General features: G+C 39.1%; 2 protein-coding genes across 23 annotated transcripts in view; one reads left to right on the forward strand and one right to left on the reverse strand.

The window, feature by feature from the left end:
- The window catches only part of LOC127054628 (uncharacterized), a 600,194-nt gene that overhangs the window by 294,834 nt on the left and 277,967 nt on the right, over positions 1 to 27,393 (forward strand). The gene's annotated exons all lie outside the window — the stretch shown is intronic.
- ROBO2 (roundabout guidance receptor 2) overlaps positions 1 to 27,393 on the reverse strand; it is a 1,593,247-nt gene that overhangs the window by 62,373 nt on the left and 1,503,481 nt on the right. For all 22 annotated transcript variants that reach the window (XM_050956226.1, XM_050956216.1, XM_050956330.1 and 19 more), the window contains 4 exons: positions 21,729 to 21,960; positions 13,170 to 13,294; positions 9,225 to 9,396; positions 1,941 to 2,123 (listed from right to left, as the gene is read on the reverse strand). In XM_050956226.1, coding sequence (XP_050812183.1) covers positions 1,941 to 2,123; positions 9,225 to 9,396; positions 13,170 to 13,294; positions 21,729 to 21,960 — 712 coding nt within the window. The remainder of the gene's footprint in view (positions 1 to 1,940; positions 2,124 to 9,224; positions 9,397 to 13,169; positions 13,295 to 21,728; positions 21,961 to 27,393) is intronic.

The raw sequence follows: 27,393 nt of genomic DNA on the forward strand, positions 1-27,393 counted from the left end.
GGGGGGGGAGAGAGAAGGGAGGCGGCCAGGGTTTCCTTCAGCCAGGGCGCTCACCACTTGGCCCCTCCCGACGTGCTGCCTGCCGGGAGGGTTCCGCACCACTCTGGTTGGCAGAGAGGGAAGAACATGGGCTGCTGGGCTTGCTGCAGACCTGGCACCAGCTGGGGCGACAGAGCACGCAGCCGGCTCCCAGAAGGGCGCTCCCCTCCTCTGCGCCGCCGCCCCCTACAGGGTGGCCAGAGTGGCAAACAAAAAAAAAAAGATTGTTTAGGATTGGATGGAATGCCACCCCTTAGAATCTGCTGAGCTTGCTTAGCTGGTGCCTGGAGCCGGCCCTAGATGTGTTATCAGTTTAATGTAAGTAAGTGATAAAATAATGTAACTACTTCCTACTGTTAATTATCCTCATTAGATAGACAGATAGATACATATGTATCTATCTGCATGAATTAACAAAACCTCTCAAAGTAGAAACTGTCATCATGTATATACACATTATTAATTACAAGGAAAGGAAGAAAACACCATGTGCAAACAGCACAGCCTACAGATAATGTTACTTCACCACTGTGGTCACTCAGGCTCACTGTATAGAATTAATAAGAAATCAGTAAGATTTTGGAGTGAGTTTAGCCTGGCATGCTAATACTGCCAGCAGTAAACATGCATGAATTGCCAACAGTGCTTAGCCTGGGCCAAGTCATGAAAGGTGTTTTCCTCTTTGAAACCAATAATGTGCTAACATTAATTAGTATATTGGGCAAGAAAACTAGCTGGAAAGTACCTCAATATTTTAAGAGTTATTTTTCACGTAAAATTGGCCAAAAGTTGGAGGTGGTTTTTTTCTTGTTTTTTTTTTTAATAGAATCGTATGTAATTTTATTATAACTATTTGACTTCTCCACAACCCACAGGAAACTTGAGATATATCAGCTATAGGAGTGTTACTAGTCCTGACAAAACAGAATAAAGACATCTGACAGGGAAAATAAGAGAATTTTTATTTTTATTTTTCCTTACCTAACGTAATTCTCTGAGGCTAGATTGTGGCTGTAGGCAGAGCACTGAGCAAAATGTGTGTGTGAGAGCTGCACCGCACTGCTGGGGTAGCTCCAGGAGGCATTGCGCTTCATAGACATGTCTGAGGCCCTACATCTCACCCACTGCAAGTAACTAATTTATTGCTTGCTTATACCAGCACTAAATTATTACTTCCCCTGTACAGGCTCAGCTACTCTTGACAGTGAGCTGAGGTGGATGGAGCCAGTGCTCTGCCCATTCCCCTCTCCTTCCTTCCTCAGCCCCCAACTCCAGATAAGGAGGCAGTGGGTGAATAGTTTTGCTTACTTGTATGTGCCTAATAGGGTGACCAGATAGCAAGTGTGAAAAATAGGACAGGGGATGGGGAGTAATAGGTACCTATATAAGAAAAAGCCCTGAATATTGGGACTGTCCATATAAAATCAGGACATCTGGTCCCCCTAGTGCCTAAACCCAAAGTTTGGGGCAAACATAGGAGTAAAGTGGTGAAGTTGGTGGGGGATTCATACTCCGTCTTACTGTCATGTGGTTATGTAGTCTGATTCGCAATCTAGCTCATAATTAGAGTTGGGAACCCTGAAAGACTGCCTTTTGCAACAAGACTTGGGTGAGAGGTACAGTTAATCCTTTCTGTACTTTTGTTATGCTAGATGTGCTGGAGATGTAAAAGACTGTCTTACAGAAATGATGAAATGTGGTCCACAGCAATGCATTTAAAGCTTCTCATACATTGGCATTTTTACAGCACACGTTAAACAGGCATACAACATTCATCCATTCCACCTTTATTTGTAAAACCAGCATTGTTAGGGCTGGGTTTTTTAAAATTAGTTCTGATAGCACCTGTCCTGTTCATGACAGAACCTGACAAGTTTGTAGTAAATAGTTACTGTTCTTACCAGCATAATTGCTCAGCCCCTTCCTCTTCTTTCTTCGCCAATACAGCCAGATGCTGAAACCCATCAGAATTACCCAGCATGCCCCACCAATGCCAGCTATAAAGGCAGGCTGCTTGACAACATCAGTGATTTGTTCAGTTATGCTGTTGTTATTTTCAGTGATGACAACTTCGTTACGACCTCCTGCACAAAGGAAAGTCAGTATCACATGTTTATAATGTACTCGTAATGCAACCAAGTACCAGAGACCTGAAATGGAAAAGAAACAACAGTACTGTGCTTCAAAATAATTTTCCATGATGAGGTACAGGTAGTTGGGTGTGGATTTATAGGGTGTTCAAAAACAGATTTGAAGGCAATGTTTCCTGCAAGAGAACCTACAATTCATTGCAGTTATTCAAACATATGTTGAAAAAAATCTACTATACTACTGTCCTCATAAGCTAACAGATGGCAGCTCACAGTCAGTTTTTGTGAAATATTCTTGACATGGTTATAAGCAGAATACCACAAAGAGAGACAAAGACACAAAGTGACTGGAACACAAACTATATGCTGTCTTGACTGTATCTAATGATTTAGAATTTATTGACTTCCTGCATATGTCCCATTTTCCTTCTCTTGATTTTAAAACTGAACTGGTAGCTCAGTATCTGGCTTGATAACAAGCCCCTAATCTAAACTGTTACGTGGATAGACGTCACACAAATGCCAAAATGTGTAGCTACAGAACTGACAAACACTGTGATTGCTCAGTTATTAGAAACTCTCTTCAAAAATATCTCACCTCTCCAATCTGAGCCACAGACTCAAAAATTCAGCAATTATAAAAATATGAAAATCAGATAACAATTTAAACAGAAAATGTGAATAGTAACCTTGTACATGTTTGGTGTAAAACATCTTACTCAGTGTTGGTTATTTTAAATGATGCCAAAATTATCCACCTTACTATTTAGAGCATTCGTGAAACTACTTACAGCATTTTTAAGATATAGAGGAGACGATTCAGTGCTGCAAATTACTGTATTATAAAAAGCAAATATTTGGACTCTTAATTACAGGAATAGCAAATTATAAGAACCTATCCCCAATGTAGGAAGTAGAATATCTGTAGCAATAAAGTGGTTATTTCAGGCAAATTGTTTTAAGTATTGTAGCATTTATGCCTTGCTATGAACATTTCTATATTCCTCTTCTATAATTCAGCAATGGTTAAATTCACTCTTCACTTCTTGGAACACAACTGCTGCTGTGTCAACATACTGGCTGTAGTGTAAAGTAAACAAACAAAGTCATTTGCTAAAGTCAATGCAAGAAAGAAAAGACTTTAAGGATCTGATTCTTATTCCCACTAATTCTCCTTTACACGACTCCAGCAGCCTTGCAGTGGATGTAAATGTAATATCCCCTTTAATGCTCCCTTTCATTGCCAAATCAGTGTAATGGGGCCTTAATATAAATGAGACTCAAGTCCAGAGAACATAAGAGTTCACTTCACTTCATTATGCTCCACTTGTCTAATCATACTCTATCTGTCAGAGCCTCCACCCCTTACTCAGTCATTGATGTCAATTGCAGCAATGCCTTAGTGACAAGCCCGGTTTAGACCTTATACTTCATTCAGAGGTGGTTGAATTTACTTATTAATAAATATGATGTAGTGAATTATTTGCTGGGACTGCTGTTAGTAATCCATGTGATTTTATTATGCTTTTTCCCTATCTGATTACTCATATCAATACTTAGTAATTCTGTCTGCCTTTGTGAACAAATGGTTCATGTGTTATGCTTGATGTTGGCTTGGTTTTAGTAGTTTTGTTGAAAAATCACTGAAAATTGTACTATAAAGAAAAAAAGCAGGGAATTTTAGGAAACACCAGAGAGTGGAGTCAAGGGAGAAAAGCCCTTGACTAATTATGGCTGAGGGCAACATGCACCCTCCCTTATATACATTTGGTAATTTTAAAGCATTGCATTGCATTGTGCCTGAAAATTAAACCACAGACCACAAAACCTACCACAGTGCTTTCCAAAACTTTTCAATTTTATCAGGCCAATTATCAAAGCCCCAGTGCTTCCCACCCATTATATGGTACGAAGGCCAAAAGCTCAGTGGAAACCAGTGGGCAAGGAAAAGATGAGAGGGAGCAGTGGCTCCATCAGATGTTTTCCTCTTCTTTGGTGCCCTTGGAACCCATCTTTAGGTGCACCATAGAGTTGAATCTCCCAGGGCTAGAAAGGAATGAGCCTCTCTCCTTGTGTACCTCAAGGGCTCAAAGGGACAGAAGAGGATATGGTGAGACAATGGAAGTGCTGCTCCTGAAGAACGCATGGAAAAAGGAAGGCCAGGGGAACACTTTGGACATGCTGGCTCTTTGAATAGATGTCCAGGAATCCAAAGAAAGGTAAGGAACTGCTCTGAATGAGCTCTTCTCTACCATCTACTGATGGGGGGAAAAACCTCAGAAGCAGACCATATTTTTATGGCTGTGTCTACTCCATGGAGGTCACTAGCAAAAATACCTGCTCTGCCAAAGTGATCAATTTTGGCTGTTTTGGGTTAAAATTAAGTCTTGGATGGAGGGATAATGAAATGTAATCATTATATAAAGGAGAAAAAAAACCTGTATTTAATATGCCCTAACTATAACCTCATTTGCTAAGGAGGGTAGTGATGCCAAATCCAAGTGAAAGTCAGAGGGGGTTAGGACAGGTGTTCCTATCTGGTAGTGCAGGCTCTGTTAAAAGATTCTTAGATACCATTTTACCCTTCTCCTCCAGTGTTTAAAGAAAGAGATGATTTTCTGTCCATACAGAGTCCTTGATCTTAACAGTGATCACTACAGCTGAAATCATTAATAAGCTGGTCTAAATGGCTGAGCCTTAGACCTGGTGAGGGGACAGTGCTGCAGTGAAAGATGACACACAAGAGGCAGCAGCGGTGAGGTTGTCTGCTACCTGATGAAATCACTAGAAACAGGAAGACTGGGCTAGTGGTAGAACATCAGAACCCAGCACTCCAGCTAAAGGGAGCAGGGCAAGGCAGAAGCATCACTCAAACCCAACCTCCCCTACTACTGGCAGGAGGTGAACTCATCTGATCACAACTCTGGAGTCTGGGACTCTGCTGAGCTCAGACAACAAATCATGAGTGCGGATGCACTGAAGGGCAAGGAGAGGGATGTGTTAACAGGACATTCGTCCATTGGACTTTTCACACCACAAAGGATTACCACCCATAACACTGTGGTGAAGGTATTTTACTTATGGCTTGTCTGCTTTTGAATCATCACTGGGGTGTTTTCCCAAATTACTACTGTGTTCCCTCTCCTTTTAATATACGTTTTATTTTGTTATACACAGACAATGTGCATGTAAGTGGAGAAGCACGGCCTCGGAGAGGCACCCAGGCATGATGATTAGTTTTCCCAGATTTCTGGGTGGGGGCTCGAGCTGGTTCTGTTTTGTAATGTTAAGAGAAACCCTAAGATATGAACATAGCATTTGGTGCTACTACTACCACCTGGCAGAAAGGTTACAGAAAGGAATCTTATTTCCCTATAGAAACCTTAAGCCCTGGACTGGACATTCTGCCTTCACAATGAGGTCAGAAACAGGTCCTCCATGAGTAGTGGATGCACAAGAAACTCCACAAGGAGAACCTCAGAGGAGCTTTCAGATGACTTTATCCCCTCCCAGAGCCTCTTCCAGAGGAAGATGCAATCTGCCTCCAAATTAGGTCAACTTAGCTTCTAAGTTAGCAGCCTGGATGTTTGTTCTACCCTTCAGTGCTTAGCAATTACATGTGCAAAAGTAATAATTCATTTAAATGTCAAAATAACATATGCTTTGTGATTTCAGTAGCTGAAAAGTAAATGAACACAGATGCATGTTTCCTGTTGTCGTAAAACAAAATTAATCTAATTGTAAGGAGTTTGGGGAACAAATTACATTAATTTTGTATTTATTTGTCTCATATTTAATCAAAAGTAATATATATGTCATCCAAGGTATCAATGTACTATTTCATATACTGCAGGTGTTTCTATAACAATGCTGTCAATTCTACAAATTAGAACACATATGAGGGATGTGTGTAACCTGTAATGCTCCATTGTTCTTGCAGACAAAGATATAATGAAATATGGACCAAAAATTAATTAGACACATCAGATTCAATTGTACCTATTACTGTGAAAGTTTGCAGCTGTTCCTCAGATTATTACACTAATTAAAAAATATAAGTATGAACATGCCAACTGATTACTGAAATAATAGCTATATTATTAATCAATATTGTTTTAAAAATTATTTCTTCTTACAATCTAACTACATTTTCTTTGCTAGCATCCTCAACACTGGTGAGAAAAAAATTAGGTTTTTTCTCCTAGAAATAGCAAGTTTGACATATATTTCTTTATAGAAGCTTTGCAAGGTTTGAAGACACATGCAGTTCATAGAAAGAACACAATTCATAACTGTTTCTTTGTATTAGACCAAACAATCAAAGTATAGTTTCAAGACTGTAATTACAAATCACAGTAAGAAAATATTTTAATGTAATTAGGGAAGAAAAATTTATTATAGATATCTGGATATGTCATTAGGATGGCACGGTAAGATATCACTGTCGTATTATTTATACTGCAACATAGTTCTGCAGATAATTTAAAAAAAAATCACATTATGGTCCCTTCCCCATGTAATCAAAATTTTATCCTGCAAACACACATATGTGAGTAACTATTCACTTGAGTAGTCCCAGGGGCATAAATTACAGAATCACCAAAATACAAGGCTGGAAGGGACCTCAAGAGGTCATCTAGTCTCTGCACTGAGGCAGGACTAAGTAGACCATCCCTGACAGGTGTTTGTCTAACCTTTTCTTAAAAACTTCTAATGATGGGGATTCCACAACTATTCTTGGATGCCTATTCCAGTGCTTAACTCTCCTTATAGTTAGAAAGTCTTTTCTAATATTTAGCCTAAATCACATTTGCTGCAGATTAAGCTGATTCCTTCTTGTCCTACCTTCAGTGGATGTGGAGAATAATTGATCCATCCTCTTTATAACATCCCTTCACATATTTGACAACTGTTATCAAGTCCCCCGGAAACTCTATTTACATGAGTAAAGTTACTTACATAAGTATTTGAGGATTGCAACCTATAATGATTCCCCATTTACAAATACATTTTGAGACCTGACAGTTAGCCAGTTTTTAATCCATATAATGTGTGCTATATTGATTTTTCATTGTTCTAGTTTCTCAATCAAAATATCATGTGGTACCATGTCATCTCTTAGGGAAATCTAACTATATTACATCAACACTATTACCTTTACCAACCAAATCTGTAATTTCATCAAAGATGATATCAAGATAGTCTATAAACTATAGAAAAAATATGGAAATGTAAGTGAAAAAGGGAACCAAAATCAAAATAGAAAAGACCTTATCCGTCACTTTTCATCTAAAGGGCATTAAATATGTAGAAAGTGCTACCAGACAAGATTGTTGAGGCAGATATTCTGGGATCATTAAAGTAAGAATTAAATGACATTATGAGTATAACAATGAATAAAGTAAAAGTCTGTAAGTTCCAACTGGCATTTTCCGATTTATGATGTACTTACATGCTCATGTCTCTTCCACAAACATGGAAACATATCTTTCCATGTAGCTCTGGGGTATATTAACCAGTTTTGTAAGAGTCAGGGAAGGACTGATGGCTCAGTCCTGCAAGGTGCTGAGCACTGTAGCCCAGGTCCAGCAAAGCACATTCGCACATATTTAACTTGACGCAAGTGAGTAATAGGACTACTACTCACATGTTTCAAGTTAAACATGCTTAAATGCTATGCTGGATTAGCTCCATTTGTGTTCAGCACCTTGCAGGATTGAACCCTTAAAGCAGTACTTCCAGAGACACCTCATACAAAAATCAGGTCATTCAAAAGTAATGAACTAAAAGTGAAAGGTCAGTCTCTCGGTAGAGATCATTTGAAGGGAGGCCCCAGATTCATATCTAGTATCCTTCCCAAGGTTTTTTGTAATAGCTGAGTTCATTATTTTCAGTCTTGCAAGATTCTTTTCCTTGTCATACAAACTCCCATGAAGCTTCAATGAAGAGACTCACTCTAAGGGTAGATCTATCTTAATCTCTCTTTTCAGACTTCCTCTCCAAAAAGAAATACAAGAGAAAAAACCTAAATCTAAACTTCTGCATTGCCCTACTTTTGAGAGGATACATTTGTAATGTGAAGGTCATTAACCACTTAAAAATGAAGCTTAAATAGGACTTAAGTGGGAGCTAGGTCTTGTGCTGGCTTCTCTCTGAAGGGTGAATTTCACCCCAACTCAAATGAACATTCTAAGTCTGAGACATTGCTTTAGTTACATTTTCCACTTTTCCACATTTTCAGTAGTCTCTGCCAAGAGTCCGAAAGGCACAGTATAAGAAATAGAAGAGGCAATTACAAAACTTTGTTACTCTTTCAGTAATAACAAAATTTTAAAGCAACATTAACAGTTGGCCCAAAGCCATAGTTCAAACAGATCAAATTAATAAACAAGTTCCTATACTCAAAGCACTTTAATGCATCTCCACAACAAAAAAACTCAGTTCAGATCTGTTCAGTTGCCTGCCCCACCCCTAGTTACTGTTATAGAAGAATCTCAGAAGGATAAGGTTCTAGGTTTCCCTCAGGTCATGAAATTAATTGAGCACGGAAACCACTAATAAGAACCAGTAATTTCAAAGGAAAGAGATGATAATACCAGCTTTCCTCTTTAGTTGGACTAGAGGCCGCTTGTTCTTTGGCAGAAGGAAGCCCATCTGCTTGGGATAGCTGAGAAGTGCTAAACTTCAAATGCTCAGAAAACCAACTTTAAACAGTGCCTCGAGCAGCAGCAGCTCAAGTAAGGCAATACTACGAGCATCTCAACAGGATAAGAGAGCTAGTTCTATAAATCTGTCAACCTGTAGGAGTGGTAAATTTGTAATAAAATATTAAATCAGCTGTGCAGGATAATCTATGCTTTTTAATATGCTTCAGGAAAGGAAGAACTATTTCATCTTATTAGCTGTGAGAACTATACAGAAGAGGAAGCGGCAGTGTTGGCAGGCAGTGGTACATTTAAAGTTAACTAGATAGCTCAAATTGAATTGCACCTTGTTTTTTTGCTCCACTGGATTTTTATGCTTTCAGAAGTGATTTATGAAAGCTTTTCAGAAATACTAAACAGGTAAAATAAAATAGAGGAGACAATCACTTACCAATTATTATGGGTTGCGGTTCACTTTTTACTCCAACACCTGCACTGGTACTTGCTGCAACTTCCACTCGATACTGAATACCAGGGTATAGGCCACCTATCACTACAGAGCGAATGGCTGCATCTACTGTTTTGTTGATGTGAAACCGAGTCTCATTACCTAGGCACCAGATCTAGGGTAGAGATTGGAGAAACAAAACAATATGAAAATAATCATGCTTGCAAACAGTGGTGCACAAATATTGTATATTAATACACTGCACTGGAAATACATATATTATGTTGAAATGCAACTGCTAAATTCCTTTAAATGTTTAGGCCTGATTCTGCAAAGCCTTATGCATGTGCTTAACTTTACACATGGCTAAAATTTTCATTCTTGCTCTGGCCTCTTTACACCAGGTAAAAGAGCCAGAGCAGCATAAGGCCCTAGATCCAAACAGTGTGCAGGAATGGAGAAAGACTGCCACATGCTATCTTCCAAGGACCCACTTACCAGCCCTGACATAGGGGGAATGCTGAGAACAGTGCTGGAGGTGGAGAGGCATGCTGGAGGTGGAGCACATAGCATGGCAGACATTCTTCATGCTACTACTGTCCACAGGCAGCTGGGGATGGGATTCAAAAAGACCCAAGCAGCCCAGGATCAGTAGGGTTCAAAGATGGCTTAAAATCACCTCCTTCCCCATGCCCCTGGGCTGTAAGTTCCATGCTGCAATTCTTAGAGGCATAGCCCAGAATCTCACCCATTGACTTTAATGACATTAAGCATATGCATACATCTTTGCTGGATCAGGCACTTGTTCAGTTACTATGGCTATAACCTATGGTTTCCTAAAGTTATTTTTTCAGTCTCATTTTTTTCTATTGAATAGAAAATGTGCATCAAACATTACAACAAGAAGCATGTTGAAACACTCCTAAGAATACTATACAAAATTTCCTTTTAAGTATTTTCAGCTTTCTATCTTGGTAGAAAAAGGGTGTGTGCCATTTCTAAAATGCTATGCTATGTTGTTGCTGTCATAACTGAAATTGTTCAGGAATCTAAATTTTGAAGTCTGACTTATTTTACCAGGTAGTTCAACAAACACAAAAAATACTTCATACATATCCTGATTTGTGCCATATTTCAAACCAGCACTTTGTGGCACGAGTGGTATATTATTTCAAGGCAGTTTTGCTTCTCTCTCTTATATTTATTCATGAGCATTTCCTGAGACATTTTAGCATTGAGATGTTCAGGGACTCTTTTTTACTTGAAGGGATCTGTGGAGACTATTACGATAATATTAAAGAATGCATTAACTACCACTCTAATTCCACTCAAGGGAACCAATACATAAAAAATCCCATATATGCATGTATGTAATTACTGTACCAAAGGAAGGTGCTGCTGGTTGAAAACAACATGCGGTTGCTGACAAAGGGCTGGATTATCACAGACCTTACTTGGCTCAGTAGAAGAGAAAGCAGGAGTAACATCCCCATTGCTCCTATGCTTGGCACTGCTCAGTTTTTGATTCTAGCTTCACAGTACCAGAGACTACTCACCTGCTACACCTCCCTGTAAGCAAGGAGTGGGGGACAGAAGAATCCCTGCTTCCCTTGGCTCAAATAGAGCTTATTTGCTGGCCAGAGTCCTGGCCAGGTGCATGAGGGAGTGGGGAGGAGTCATCATGATTTTTCCTGATCTGGTCCTAGGAAAGTACAGTATTACATGGCGCTCCTAATTTAAGGCAGACTAAGGTTGCAAACCAGTACTTAGTTAATGAAGGCATTTCAGACTATTTTGACAATGAAATTGTTGTAGGCATAAATGAAGGAAGAAACAAAATGTGTAGCTCAGATTATAGGAAAATGCTGAGATATTATATTACTTAATAAGAGAAATATCACATAAGCAAGTAATTACAGATTAATTAAGAATTTCAAAAATAGGTGCATAACGGTAGGGTTCTAAATTCACACTTATTTAGGTACCTAAATGAGGTACCTAATTTTTAAAAGTGCTGATCATACAATGCTTTCCACAGACGTAAATGGCAGCTACTGGGTCATTTTTGAAAATCATGTCAATCAGGTACATAAATATGGAATTAAGAGCCCAAATTTAGTCTCCTAGGTTTTGAAAATCTTGGCCTATGTCCCAATGCATATGTATAAAAGTTAAGAGTTAAAGTTGTGTGGATAACTCTTACGCATTTTCTGATGTTTTTAATGCTTAACCGCGAAGTCATAACATTCTCTTAAGACAGTTTTTTAATGGAATTTATAAGAAGCAAATATTGACATATTGGAGTTGGTATGAAGATGAATTGATGTGAAAATGAGGTTTCAACAGCATAGTTGGTTTAATAAATTGTGGTATTGACCAAACCAAGTAAAACAAAACAACAAACTAATACATTACAAACAAATATTGTGTGTCTTTAAAACACCCACTCAAAAGAGTGAAACATAAAAGAGCCTATAACTGATTTTAAAACTAAGTGCCTGCCTCCCTCCTCCATCTTTGAGTTAGATTCGCCCACATTGGAGCAGGGGGTATAAATTACACCTTCCTGTGTGAGATGACCAAACTGCATCCACAAGTGGCAATTCCAACACTTGCACTCTTCTGGGACTTCTGTTGGGGCAGGGCAGCTTCCTTTTCCACCAGAGGCTCCATATGAGGCCCACTAGCTCAGGCTATTGAAGATACTCACTGAAATAGTGTATCCTCCTACCCACAATCTTCTGACATCCCCAATAGGATTTCTCCCTGAAGAAGGGAAGTTGTGGCCACTTTCCCCAGATGCAACCTCTGGCAGTTTTTTTTTGCATCTGGAGCTTTGTTCCTGAATTCCCACTAGCTTCCACTGACAGAAACCAATGCTGAATCTGCTCCAAGAGTATGGCTTCTCAAGTTAATTCTCTGACCTCAGCATGTATGCTGCCAAGCCCATCATTTCCCCCTGGCATTTTGGTAGAAGATGTGATGAGGGCTGAAAGGGTTTTACTACTATTACATCTGCTGTGCAGGGCTATTTCTGTTATTCTATGTGCTGAGGGGTATTTATTTACTGGAGTGGGATGAACAGTCCATTGGATAGCATTTTGCAGCATATCCATGTTGTAAACATTTATTTATGCATAAGTGGTCAGAGCATGGGATTGACCACTGACTGATATAGACTCTGAGGATGACACCTTGCAGACACCACATGAATGATGGAGGACAAAATATAAGTAAAGGGATCTACTAACCCACTGAGGAACAGATACAGCAAGCATTGGCTATATTAGTGATGTTCAACCCGTTGCCCCAGGGAGGCTGCTTGTGGTCTGCAGTTCTCTAAATTATGGCCCTTAAAAGGTGATTGTGGAAGATTTGCATTTGATTACAAATTGAACTTGTGTTCTCAGGGTCATGCCTGGTGATTTTTACACTTAAGTATTTGAGTCAGCATTGTTGCAGGGCAGAGAGGAAGGAGTAGCTTTGGCTGATCCACTACCAGCTTCCCTGTCAGGCTGTGGGAGTTCTAAGATAGGAGCTTGGCTGATTCACCCCGAGCCTAGAGTGGTGCGTAGTACAAGATGACTCCTCTCCCCCTCACAGATCAGTTTTGTTTTTAATATAATGTTGATGCTGCTTAACTTGGGAAAAAAAGGTATAACTGCTCAGACCTCTCTGCTTGTTATTATACAGATGCATATTTCATTATGTCGAAATCTAAATCCACACAAAAAAAAATCAGACGAAGTGGGTATTCACCCATGAAAGCTCATGCTCCAATACACCCGTTAGTCTATAAGGTGCCACAGGACTCTTTGCTGCTTTTACAGATCCAGACTAACATGGCTACTGCTCTGATACTTAAAAAAAAAAAAAAAAGTGATGTTCTATAATTCAACCACACAATTTGGCTTAATTCACATCCTTCCCATTGTACATCAATTCTACCTTATACTCCTGGATGATTCCATTTTGGTGATCTGGCGGGGGAGGGTCCCAGGAAATGCTGATGCTTGTGCTGTTATGGTTTCCAACTGTTAGAACAGTAACAGACTGTGGAGGGGCACTTGGAGCTGTACCAGGTAGAAGGAACAAATAGAAGAATGACATTATTGCAGTTGCTGGATCATTAATTTTGCTTACACAGTGTAAGAGCAAGCAGAGAATCTATGAAGTTTGCACTCTCATGGGCTTGGAGATGGATACATTCTTGGGCAACGACAGTTATGAAAAATGCCTTTCTGAAGAGAAGCATGGCATTGAATGAAAATGCAATAGTTGTGGCAACAGAGAAGCAATACAAATCACTCTTATTTTATTTGTTTATTTATTTATTTTAGCATGTCTCAAGTTTACATTAGAATTAGTCTGAGACTTATAATCATTTTCTTATACACATGGTTGCGACTGAATACAGAAATTAAATCTGCTAACTCAGTCTGCCCTAAACATTGTTCTTACCCCCCTATCCCCACTGCCCCACCATGATCTAATATTGCCTAGTGATGAACAGAAGGGGATATTTTTAAAGACACATATCCTTAAGGTATTTAAATGTAGGATATTCCAATTTTTGCCTGGCCAAAGAGTTAAAACATATATGGCTTTAATCTCACTCACATTGCCAGAGAAATGGTCATATATATTGTTACTCCTTTTGATTTGAGGGATTAGCCAAAATTTTGGGGCCTTGTGGGTTGTCCCAGTTAGGAGGATAAACTGATGATGCAGTCAGGTATTTCTCTGAAGCAATCCTGTTTATTTACAAAGAATACCAGTGCTCAGACCTCTCTGGGACAGAGCAGGAATCAAACAATCAGAAAAATGACAATTTCTTTGCTCACAGTTCGAAGCCTCTTTCACATAGCACTCAGCTCAAAAAGATTTCTCTATCTAGGCTTTTCCTCGGGGCCATGCTCCAAGTGCTCATCCAGGCCATACCCCGTCTTTCTGCTCTTCCTCTGTGTAGCCTTTTATTTTCTTAAAGTGAATTTAGTGTTATAATACACCACCGTGGGTTCAGCTCTGGTTGCTACTGTTTGAAGCTCAACAGAGTGAAAATTGCCTCTGGCACTTTTTTCAAATGTGGAGACTCTAGAACAGGGGTAGGCAACCTATGGCACGTGTACCAAAGGCGGCACGTGAGCTGATTTTCAGTGGCACTCACACTGCCCGGGTCCTGGCCACCGGTCCGGGGGGCTCTGCATTTTAATTTAATTTTAAATGTAGCTTCTTAAACATTTTAAAATCCTGGTTTACTTTACACACAACAATAGTTTGGCTATATATTATAGACTAATAGAAAGAGGCCTTCTAAAAACATTAAAATGTATTACTGGCACGCAAAACCTTAAATTAGACTGAATAAATGAAGACTCAGCACACCATTTCTGAAAGGTTGCCCACCCTTGCTGTAGAAACACACGAAGTCCAAGGATAGGGATCAAAGACACAATCACAATCACAAAGTCCTGTCCATACTGCAAGTTTTATTAAAGCAGTAAGTAAAGTTACAATTACCCATAAATATAGAAATCCTACAAAAAACCATGCAATAATTATAACTGCAGTCATGCACAGATCCACAAAAATATTCTAGGGTCTGATGGATTTCTCAATAGATGATCATTGCTAGAGGTATGGTTCCTGCTGGAGGGATGAGATCATTCCTTGGGTTTTCCCACTTTTCCCCAATCATGGAACCCTCTATTATATTGTAATTCTGACTACACCTAACTCCTTACACATATGTATGAAAGTGCTCTTTTTTCCTTATCTGTTCTTCCACATCCCATGACTATTGGGGTGCCCCATTTTTCATAGGTTGTTCTTAGTTCCTCTTATTCTCATTAGCATCTACGCAAAACATGTAGCCTGCAGTCAAGACAGACATTCAAAGATATTACAATTAGGTGTCTAGTGGTTTTAGACAATACGTTGCGGTCATTACGATCTACTTTCCGTAACATCACATGTTGGCACATCTTTACATTAAACTCGTGACTTTACTGCACAGGGTTATTCCCAGTTCACCCACTCCTGTCAAGTTTTCTTAAGCCTAGGACCTAGTATGGCTAAACTAACATCTTACAGGTCTCAGCCTGCAGGCCTTGCATTCCAGCCATGCTTTACTTATACACATAATACACACTCATCACTCCTAAATACTTATTAATCCTTTACTTGTATAATCCTACAATTTATTTCTATTTAGCATATATAAATTATATATGAAATAGCATGTTAACTGACCATAACATCACATAACAGAATGATCAAGGGATGATAAAATGAACTAATGAACATCTGTAAGCCTTTGTGGTGTGCATCTCTCTCACATGCATCCCCACTCCAAATAGCAAAACCTCTCCACCCATACAGTCAAAATTTCTGAATGACCTCACATGTGCCATTGTTGTAGGTGGTGACATGTGCCTGTGTTTTGTTTGAGGCCTCTATTGTTTCAGCTACGTGGTTCCATAAAGAAGTTTAATTGCATCTTAAAACTATTTTACATGAAAGGTGGCAGTTAGATTCCCTCTGCTTCAATGATATTGAACCCAACCCATAAAAATATCCACCTCTTCTTTTCTGTACATTTCTGTCCCGTTAAACAAAAAATTCACTGAGGTCCAGGATTTCCAACTGAAGCCCTTCCCTCAGTTTTCTCCTTTAGCTCTGTACTCCTGTCCATAAAGGACTTGGTTCACTTTGTTGCTCCATTAGTTCTGAGGGCACCAAAACTCTGGACAAGTCCTTTCGTTACTGGGTTTTCCTGATTGTTTAAACATCCTTGGATCATAGTTCCCTGAAAAGTGGGCCCAAAGTCACTGTCATCTCCCTATTCACCTTTTGATCTTCCCTGGCTTTCAATGCCTGGGTTACAAAAGCCCTGGCAGCCTGAGGACAGTTGGAATGTCAGGATCACTCAAGTTTCCTGAGTCAATCTAGGATTCATTAATTTTTCCTATGGCTTCTCGACTACACCTGTTGTTTTGCAGAATATGACCTACAAATCTGGATCCAGGAATTTAAACTCAACTCCTTTTAGTGACTATAATGGGGGGATCTCACCTCTTGAGAGACTCCTAGTAGCTGGGTGTGGTACACAGTCTTTTTATCATGCCTGGAACCATCTGCTGCCAACTGACCTTGGTGGGGCTTCAGTGGCTTGGCCCTCCAACCAAGTCACAAAGTCCAAATGAAACACTTCTGTGATAGTAAAGAGTTCAATAAATGAGCAGTAACACTGCCTTCACTAGAGTCTTCAGCCCCAGCTCTGGACCCTTTAAATTTAGCTCTGTGTTTAGGTTCTTAAATAAGCTATGTCCCCTTCTTTGGGTTTATACCACTGTGACTGGTAGAGGAACCTGGGATCTCTGACTACTTTGGGTTCCAACTCAGGGACCTTATGCATAGCAGCCACATAGTGCTTAATTTCAGTTTGTTGTTGTTTCTTCCCTGGGCTGCTTCCTACTTAGCCTCCCCCTGCCCCCTTTTTAATTTATATTTTGTTTGCTTCACTCTTATCTCAGGGTCTTCTCTCTCTCCCTATAAACCCAGCTATTCAAATGCAGCCAGCATCAAACTCTGGCTATCCATTGAGCACCTGTGGTCAGAGAGGAGAACCTGGCCTTACCTCTCTTGTCCGAGCCAGGAATTGACTCCTAAGGCCCGGCAGCTCCTTTTATCTGAGCCTGCTGGGTACTGATTGGCTACTTCTGTGAAACCTCTCAAAGAAGGCCTGGAGGACCCACCTACACTGCTCTTTTCCTCTGAGCTCACTGCTGGCTTGGGATATCTTTGTCTCCCTGCTTGGGATCTTGACCTACCTCAAGCTCTCTGAATGCGTGAACCTGGAGGCCACCTCCCTCCATAGCCATCCTCTATTGGGGTCTCCATTCCAGAACCTATTCCCTTTCTGTCTTCCCAATACCACCTACTGGTATGGCCTTCACTACTGGTACTGTTTTCTATACTTAATGCCACAACCTTGGATCGAGGGGGAAGAGTCCCCACAAGTATGAGGCCACTTCACTTTTGTAGGCCCTAGGGTTCTTCACACAAAGCCTCTCTTATCTACTTTCCTAACTGCCACCTCCTATCCCCTAGCTGTAGGAATATCCTGCTTGACCTCTCTAAAGGGACTGCTCTGACCTAAGATTCTTATCCATAGCCCTCAGGACACTAACTTTCCCCGTATGTTTCAAAATATTATGATAGAAAGCATTCTGGAGTCTTGCCAAACTTCCCTGTTGTTGCTCTATCATGATGATCATTAGCAGCAGGTTGGCTGTAGTATCCTCTTTTCTTATGGTTGTCATCTTCTTCTGCTCTTGCATTGCTGCCCGTTGTTGTTGCAGGATCAACAGGAGTGCCTCCATCTTTCCCTTCTTTTGGGGTCTGGTCTGAAAATCCCACTTCTAGTATCAAATCATAATAGGGCTCTCAACACTTGAGTGCCTCCTAGCAGATAAGTGTGGTACCACAGTCCTTTACTCATCTATGGCAGTGTAGTAGTCTCTAAGGAACTGCAGTAGCTGATGTAACTTGTGCAGCACTTGAGTTGCTCTAAGTTACTCCAGAGGCAAATTGGCCTGTGGCCAATCCAAATCAGTGAGGCAGAAAGGTGGTCTAAAGCTACTTTCCTCAACCATCCTGAGTATCAAATTGGTGCAGTTGAAGACTAGGACCTAAGTTTTGTAGCACTTGAAACAGAACTAAGCCACATAATAAAAACAGTATCAATATAAAAAATCTATTCTCTCTTTAACAACAAAAATGTAAATAAACCTACCTGATTCTAAAAGAAAATGAATAATAAATGCATGAGCCTGTAGGACATTTCTCTCTATAACCATCCTCCATTGGGGTCTCCATTCCTGAACCTATTCCCTTTCTTTCTTCCCAATACTACCAATTGGTAAGGCTTCCCACATGGGTACTGTCTTCTATACTTAAAGCCACACCCTTGCACCTGCATTATTATTATAATGGCAGAGATTAAAACTAAGTTGCTTATGGTCTTTACATTAAAATATAATGAACTGCTTTGCTGAAATACATTCACTTCCCTCCTTAACGTGTATAACATTCATTTATATACAAAAATACACAACACATATGGAAAGATTATACACCACATATATATACTGTACAAACATATGTAGAGATAGACAACTGGACAAATACTGCAAGATATTTTTGAAAAATATTCATTTTGATTAAAAAAAAAACTTCAGTTCAACTGTATTAATTCCTTCTTTGAGTTTATATTTTATGACTATTATAGTGAATAATTTACTGGAATGAATGTTAATGGAAATAGCAAATTTTAAGACGATACAGAGTAATATTAATAGAAAGTGAAATTGAAATTAATAAATGCAATCAGAAGCCTTGAGTCAGTCTAATCCAAACAGCAAGTGGACACTATGAAAACAGTGTCCAATGAACACTGAACAAGAGAGCTCAAGGTTAGAATACCCTACATGTGCAATGAACAGGTCACAAACAACACACAGACCAAGTATTAATAATTCCCTGAGGAATTTCAAATAAATGAATGAATTTGAAAAAAAAATCATGTTCAGCTTTTAGGATAATTTATGAACAAAAACCCTGAAAATTATCAAATACATTATCCATTATTATTTGTCCAGTTCTCTCGTGTGTGTGTGTATAGACAGTCCTGACTTCTCTCTCTATGATAATATTGCTCTGTAAGCTGGCACCATGATATAAATTAAACCAGTTGTCTGACTGTGCTGTAGTTATTAAATAGCCCACACTGAAAAATAACATTTTTTAAAACTATTTTCTCATTTCTCTTGCTGCTGGTTTGTGGAGAACACCTTGCATGATTCTTGACAGATCAATTATTCCAGTGCTCAGCTTCTTGCTACAGATATGAAAGAACCGAAATCACTGCTCATCTTTTCCAGACGCAACCAAACAGAATTCCATTTATTACTTTCACAAGACCATAGAGGTAGGAGACGAATGGATACTGAATTGTAACAAATGTCTGATCTAGAGGAAAAGTCTAACTGTGGTGAAATTGATTTTTGGAGGTAGACCTCAGAAGTAACATTCTACATCAAATTAAATCCAGTAAAGAAGCTGAAACTTCTTTCTGGTAGTACACTGCCTTTGCCAAAGCTATATATTTTGATGTTTCAAAAATATACAGTATTCACAGTACTCTTCCAAATTGTTTCTCTAAAGACAGTATAACTTTTTCAAAAGTAAGGTCTGAAATGTCTGATTTTCAGAGCAGAATCAGATGCCAATGCAACACGTGTGATACCTTTAAAAATACTACTCTTTTATGTATGAATGAGAAATAAATCATACTCATCATTTATTTGAGACTATCTTTCAAGCCTATGAACAGCAAGGTAATTACAAAGATAATTGGAAGAATCAAAGGAAACAGCCATTGAAATACACTCACTAATTTTCTCACGGAAGCTTATGTTACCTATTGATGATTTGATAGAAAAAAAAAGTCTTTTACACAAGCAATTAAATACTGTGGGGGTTGGGGAATCTTTTAAAGTGGCTGACATTTGACAGGTGGCAACATTTATTTTTTCTGAAGAAGACACTAGTCAACAGAATGGCTGAAGCTTAGACTAATATACACATGGGCTGTGACTTTAACATATCTGTAAGCAAGGAAAGTTCTAAAAATCTTTACTGTGTAGAAAATTATTCCGCAAGGAAAAGTGGCCTTTAAAGTAGGAAATTACCAGACAGATTCTGCTGGGAGGTGAGGGTTACAAATGAAAATGTCACTCCTGAAGTACTTTACAGAAATAGACTACAGATACAAAGCCTTTTCTCTTTTTTAGTGAGTCTTAATTTAATTTTAGCAGGAGACACTTAGATGAACTAAATAAACAACAAAAATCAGTTGAGAATGGACAAGGATAAAATCCTCTAGTGAGGGGGAGAAAAATCCTACAGTGAAATTCTAGCAAAGCAATTTCAACCTAGTAAGCTTTTTCCAATTTTCTTTTTTTTAAACTTTTAAAACAAGTTTTGTTCATACTACAGTGAAGCTAATCTTTACTGAACAATTTAGGATTTATGATCTAATCGAAGCAATGGGAGTCAGGCATTCCCAAATTCTTAACTTGCCTTTGCCAATGACTTCCTGTATGATCTCAAAAAAGTCACAGGACCCTCAGTTTCTCCATCTGCAAAACAGGGACAGCAACTACCTAACTCACAGCACTGATCCCAGGGTTGCTTACTTAACTGTTGTCTAATTAAGTAATTATAACATGTTTGAAGGTGAAAAGAATAACAACAACAAAGATGATGACATGTTCCATTCCAAGATCTCAAAGCATGCTGCAATCATTATTGAATTAACTTCCTCACAACACCCTCTGAGCAATGGAGATCACATAGACCCATATCTGAATGATAAAAAACCAGAAAGATTACAGTTAAGATTTTAAAAAAATAGATGCCCATTTTGAATGTCTTGGCCTACATTTTTTGCCTAAGGCTTCAAAAGAAGTCTGTGGCAGAGCCAGGAAGATAACCCAGATCTCTTAACTCCAGGCTTGTAGTTTGGCCAAGACCATCCATGAGATGCTAATGGTGGCTCAGATACTATGGAAATAGGGATGATTAGATAAACAGACAGGCAGATTTTTTTAAAAAATTGTGTTTGTGTGTGTGTGTGGGGGAGGAGAATAATTACGTCAAAGTCAGCTTAGTTTCTCCTTTCTCTACACTCCAGCCAACTCTAAAAGCATCTCTTTCTAAGCAGAACAATACATCTATGTTGCATGATGTACAGAGGGCTGTTTCTTCATTTCAGTGTTATAAGATGGTTGCTACTTCTGTATCGTATGCATGTTCTGATCTGTGTTTTAAGGATATTTTCCTGACACTGAGTAATGGACAACTGGTTTCACCGTGTTTAGCACCACAGAGGGCTGCTTCAAGAATGGTGTGCTACTTGGACTAATCTTAGTGTTTTTGCACATTCATTAAAGGCAGTATTGGGAGTCTTTCACCCATCCTCTTCTCCTAGTCATGCCATCCATCTATGTTACTTCCCACTCAGAAAAGAAAGCCTATTATTACTCAGTCATCTGCAAAAGGTTTCTATACTTGCAAACCATGGACTGGATCTGCTGTACCAGCAGCCTGCATACTTTAAAGGAAATGCTGTTGCAGAGCATGTGTCAGAAACCCTTAACTACTTTCTGCACACACTGAAGAGACAAAAGGTAACTCTTCTGGAGAAGAGAGGCATAGGACTGGCCAATGCAAACCCCATAATATTATACCACTCAAATAGACTTAGGCGAAACCCAAAAGCCAGCCTTTCATGCAAAAGAGAGAAATCTTCAGTGAATTATGTATAGACGTTTTGGACACTAATGAGAACAAAATTATTTGCAATCTTCACAGTGAACACAATGATTTCTCCTTTCAGACAAGATAGGGAAGCCAGCTGCTTTTTTTGACAATTATACTAACCTTCTTCAGTCGTACGGGCAGACTTTGATTCACTATCCATTCCTTGGAACTCATTGAAATAGGGTCGAACTTTAATTTCATAAGAAATCCCTTTTTTCAAGTTGACTAGGACAGCACTGCGCTCAGTAGGGACTTTCACATCCAAATTCTGCCACGTCATTGGAGAAGACAGGCCTGATGTTTGGCGATACATTACTCGATAGCCCTGAATAAACTGGGATTGGCGGTCAACCTGGAAATAGTATTAATTGGCACATTAATACACATTTTAAAGTACATGATCCATAATCTAATAATGAAACCAAAAAGGCTGCCTGCTGTATTCATGTGTTTATGGCAAACAGCAAGCTAGTCAGTTGCCTGTGTTACTGACTTCCTCTAAATCTAAAATTAAAACTTCTTGTGGATTACTGTTATTTCACTCAAGTTTTTTAAAGTGGTATAACTCTCTCTCTTTCTCATTGTTCCCTTTACTTTATCCCACTAGATATTATGATACACCCACCTAAATCTCAAAGCATAAAATAAATAACAAAAATCATAAGTAGCTAATTTTCTAGCAATTTCTCATAATGAGTATTGCATGTAAACAATTAAAACTAACTTGGCTACTGATGGGCTGAAATATGAGAAAGAAAGGAAAAACAATTTCTTTTCAGAAAAATATAAAGGTTTGAAGATGTACTATATGCTTTTAGTTAGTCCATTACTTGGCTTACGGCTGGTCCTTTCATGAGATATTCAGGAAAGCAAAATAAACACAGACAGATGCAGAAAAAACAATGACCAAGAAAATATGTTGATTCCTGTGTTTTTAGACTAACCAGTCTATTTGCATTCTGAGGTTACAAAGCACTCATGCCATCTGATGGGGATGGAATGGTGTTGTTTGTATTTAATTTGTTGCCGTGCAAACAGAATTCAAGGTCAGGGCTGTATACAGTAATATAACAATTCTACCCTATCTTTCAAAACAATAAACGTTACTGTAATTGAAAAAAAGATAGTTCAAAATGTATTATCTTGAAACGACCACAAGCATTTTTATCTGGAAAAAACGGTATTATAACGTTGAGGTATTATGCTGTACTGTACTGTAACATTTGCACGGATGTTGCATGCTAAAAGAAGATTTTCACTTCTGCAGTTGTCAAGCAAACAGCCAAAGAAAATAATACAAGTAGCACGTTCTGTGTGTCAGTTTGGACATATAGCTGACTGGGTTGTTAGCTCTAGTCTTATAGCTGAGTTGTGACAAGAACGATTTCCTTCACCCTCTTGACAGCTTGCTAACTCATCAAAGATTTTCCAGAATTAGAGCTATGCTTGTTTGGGCTATGTCAAGAATAAGTGGGTCCAAGACTGAAGGCACAAACCAAGATCTTCTGACTTCCACTATCTTTACTATACCCTCACTTACAAGTCATTAAGTTCTTCAGTTCTTGTAACATTAAAAAATAGAGCAAGCAAGAAGAAATCTTAATTTACAAGAGAAAAGCAAAAAAGTCTTTAATCAAAATTGTCACCGTTAAAAACCTTGCAACATATGTTACAACAACGTTAAGCCTGCATTTTATAAACTTTTCTACATTCACTTTAAGTGAATTTATGCACTGAAAGAGGGACATAACTCACAATAATAGCTTGTTAATACTGAAAGAATCAAGCTGTGTTTTTAAGAAGAACATTAAGCAGCTGTTTCCAGATGAAGGGAGTCTGTAAATCAGGGTAAATTGTTTTTATCCATGTTTGACTTTCATTAATTAAATGTTTTACAGGCATAAAGACTTTATGAACCTCACATTTACTAAGAAATACAGTATTAACTCCTTTGCATACTTTATAATACATCATTTTCACCTAAACTATAGTATATGGCTGAGCTGTTTAATAATCAAAATCTAATTTTAAATTAGATTTCTCTCTACACTTCAGAAAAATACAGTAACTTTTAATCTGACTGGCTTTTTTTTTTTTTTTTTTTTTTGCTGAACCTTTAAGAACGGATGGGTACAAAGAGTTGTCAAAAAGGGAAAAATTAAAAAATACTATGCTGAAAATCAGTAAGCTGTATATAAAATATGGGTATATTTGTGTTTGCGACATAAACTATATGCATGTATAGGTGCACGTCCCCACCCACACAGAGTACATCTAATAATGAACTGAAGGCTCATAAAGCTGCATACAATGAAACTATAACTATTAATTCGGATCACCAGATTTTAGCCATTAAATATCTTCGATTCTGAAGTGTGAGGCATTGCAAGCATTTACTATGCTACTAAATATTAGAATAGAAGACCTTGCTAACCATTTTATAACATGCCCAACAGTGCAACTAATAAAGCACCATCTATAGTGTCATTATTTCACTTGTGGTGTGTGCTTATGAACTGCCATCTGAAACACTCTGACATATTGTTAATGTCATGTATTTGGGCCAGACAGTGGCTGGCCCCACAATCATATGCAAGGAGTATCATGGAGGACACAAGGAAAAGCCTCCTTTCTCTTGTCCTACACAGGATGCAGCCAGGGGTGGCATTATGTTTTTTGCCACCCCAAGCATGGCAACCGCTGAATTGCTGCTAAAGCCGCAAGACTGGCGGACCTCCTACAGGCATGACGCCGAAGGCCACCTGACTGCTGCCCTCACAGTGATCGGCAGGCTGCCTCCTGCAGCTTGCCGCCCTGGCAAGCGCTTGCTGCGCTGGTGCCTGCAGCCGCCCCTGGATACAGCCACAGACTACTCCTAGCTAGTACAGCTAGCAATGCTATCCACCCCAAAAGAGTTGGACAGGAGGTGGAACTAAGGCACCTTTCTTCCTTCAAATAAGAGGGTGCATATGCCTTCAAGGGGCATATAATCTAGTACTAGAGAATAATTGCTGGTGGGCTGCTGCTCTACACTGCTCCCGACATCATGTGATGCCTTAAAAGGCACAATTGATCTCTATGTCATGATGACTATTTAGCAGAGAAAATCACTGTAACATCAATCAGAGTTTCCTACACAGGGTAGGCAATAGATTTTGTACACATTCGTTTTACCTACAAATAGGACCAGTTAAAATACACTAGTGGCACTTTGTGCACTATTAGCACTAGTTACAGATACAATTCTATGGAACAGGAAACTGCCTTTTCCAGATCTATGCACATCACCACCAAATGCTGTATGGATTCTAAACCCATTAGATTATACTATGAGGCTATTCAGGTGTTAAAAATATGACACAGAGAATTCATCATTTAGCCAACCCTGTAGCTATAGCTTCCTGGGGACAAGCCCACTAAGCCGCAGCCTAAAGACATTTTACAGAACACTCTTTTGTATGTAAATTCTCCTCCCAGACTATCCTGAATAAGATACTCCTTATAATTATGCCAATAGCAATTCTCCATCTGGGCGGAATAACTTGTGAGTTTGGTCACGGCTACTGTACATCTCAGTCTGTGCCAAGTTCAGCAGTAAGAACTCACCATAACCTTGGAAATTCACCAGCATTCACGCCTGGCCAGAATATCCATAAAGGATGGATACAGGATCCTATTGTGCTCTGAAATCACTCAAAAGACCCTACTTCTGAAGTGGGATACACCTAATATTTAAAGGGCTGCTCATAATTTCTTATGTCTGCCACTTCTTTCAAATCCATGGGGTTTACTTGCATAACTATGGGATGGGTAGCCAGCTGGCTCCCTCTCTCAGTTCCTTGCCTCCCAGCTCCCATGATCTGTGTGAGTCCGTGTCTTATGCTGTGCACAGTGTGTAACTGAAAGCAGAGGAGTGAGGGGCAGTGAGATGAATTAGAATCAGTTAGCTGGTTCATCCACCTGTCTAGTATCATCAGAACAACTTTCTAACACTTCATGGAAGGCACAGGGGTTGGAGAGAGAAGAAAAGACATTATAGGGACCAGGTGAGTTCTTGGCTGAGAGAGAAAACAATATTGTGGAACAGAAAAGGAGAGAGTATGAATGCAGAGTAGACCAAGGCCGGGGAATTAAGCTGCATTCTTGAAGTGATGGGACAGCAGGAGGGTGCCGCATTAGAACTGGTAATTTTTTTCATTTATTTATTTATTGGTTAAAATAGTTTTCTGTTGGAAAATGTCATTAAGAGAAAATCAAATTTTTTGTGAAACTCTATCAATTTTGACAAAATTTCACTGGGGGGAGAGGGTAAAAAAGTCCCACGTTGCCATTTTTAGAAAAGATGGTTTCAATTTTTTGTTTTGCAACAACTTTTTGTTTAATTTTAAAAATGTAAATTCCAAATGATCAAAATTGAAACAAAACATTCTGAATTCATCAAAATGAAAAAGTTTGACTGACCTGAAACAAAAAACAAAAATGCAGAAATATGTTTTTAAAAAAAATCAAAATTTGGGCCTTTGGTCCCAATTTGAGTTGAAACATTTTTTTCGAGTCTCTCTCTCTTTTTTTTTTTTTTTTTTGTGGGATGGAAAATCCATTTTCCAATAGATCAGCTGAGCTCTGATACCATTACAAAGAAAAATGAAGGGAAACATAAAAAGAATCAGCAACATAGGTCTTAACCCAGTAAAATAGCAGAGATCTTGTTCAGAATTGTATAGTGTTTCCAGCCTGTGTTTCATCTACATATAAAAATTCTTTCAGACAGCAGAGTTCACACATCATTTCTTGACATTTAGAAATGTATCCTCTGTAATGGAATGCTCAAACTATATTATAATGTACAGCCACTAGGTGACACCACTTATAACACACCTCACTTGAGCTGGTAACGTCTATAGGCAGCACAGTGCATTCACGTATCTCATAGAGAACACATCTCCTGTATCTCTCTCAACATGATGGAAGCTCTGTTGTCAGTTTATATCTGCTGCAGAAGCCTGACATGCTAGTAGCAGCCCTGCAACCTGCCATGTACAAGGAGTACATGACATCCTCACTTGGGCATTTAATCAAACCCCAGTAAAGAACATTTTAAAAAGAAGGTATCATAAATGCCTTTAATGGTGACTAGATCTGAGCAAATAATTCATAACGAAAAATGTACTGGACTCATGTAGGCTCTTCTTCTTGTCACAGGACACCCACAAGCAGACAACCATTTCTCAAATATATGTGTTATTCAAAATTAATCATCTTGCCATTTTTTAATCATGTGCTGTGTTGGCTAGTTATGATTAGTGAAACAAGTCACATACTATAGTTTCCGTTCTCTTATTATATGAGTGTGCAAGTGTAACCCATACACCTCCTGGGTGTGGTGCTCTGGCCCATCTAGTAGCACTGAGACTACTTAGAGAAAGAGATTAATGAGTCTGCTCTAAGGCCTTAGCTAATAGGTATATGGCTTTTAGCTCATGCAGTAGAGGCTCATGCACTAAGCTTCAGAGGTCCCAGGTTTGAGCCTGCTCACTAACAACTGTGGTCTGTCGGCATTACACAAGCACGGCTAACGTGAATTCTCACATGCATGGTATCATGGATCCACAGGATCTGTGCTACTTCCTAGATTTTAAACAGTCCTTTGGAGGAATCACTTCAGTGTGTAAAGGGGTCCCACTCTTCCTTAAGGGTAGGCCACAAAATCTCAGCACCTCTGTGCTGCCGCACTCCTGTTTCTGCCAAGTGAGTCCAACTGAGATAGTCTCCGAACAGGAGCTTT

This window comes from Gopherus flavomarginatus, chromosome 1, assembly GCF_025201925.1.
Source record: "Gopherus flavomarginatus isolate rGopFla2 chromosome 1, rGopFla2.mat.asm, whole genome shotgun sequence".
Lineage (NCBI taxonomy): Eukaryota > Metazoa > Chordata > Testudines > Testudinidae > Gopherus > Gopherus flavomarginatus.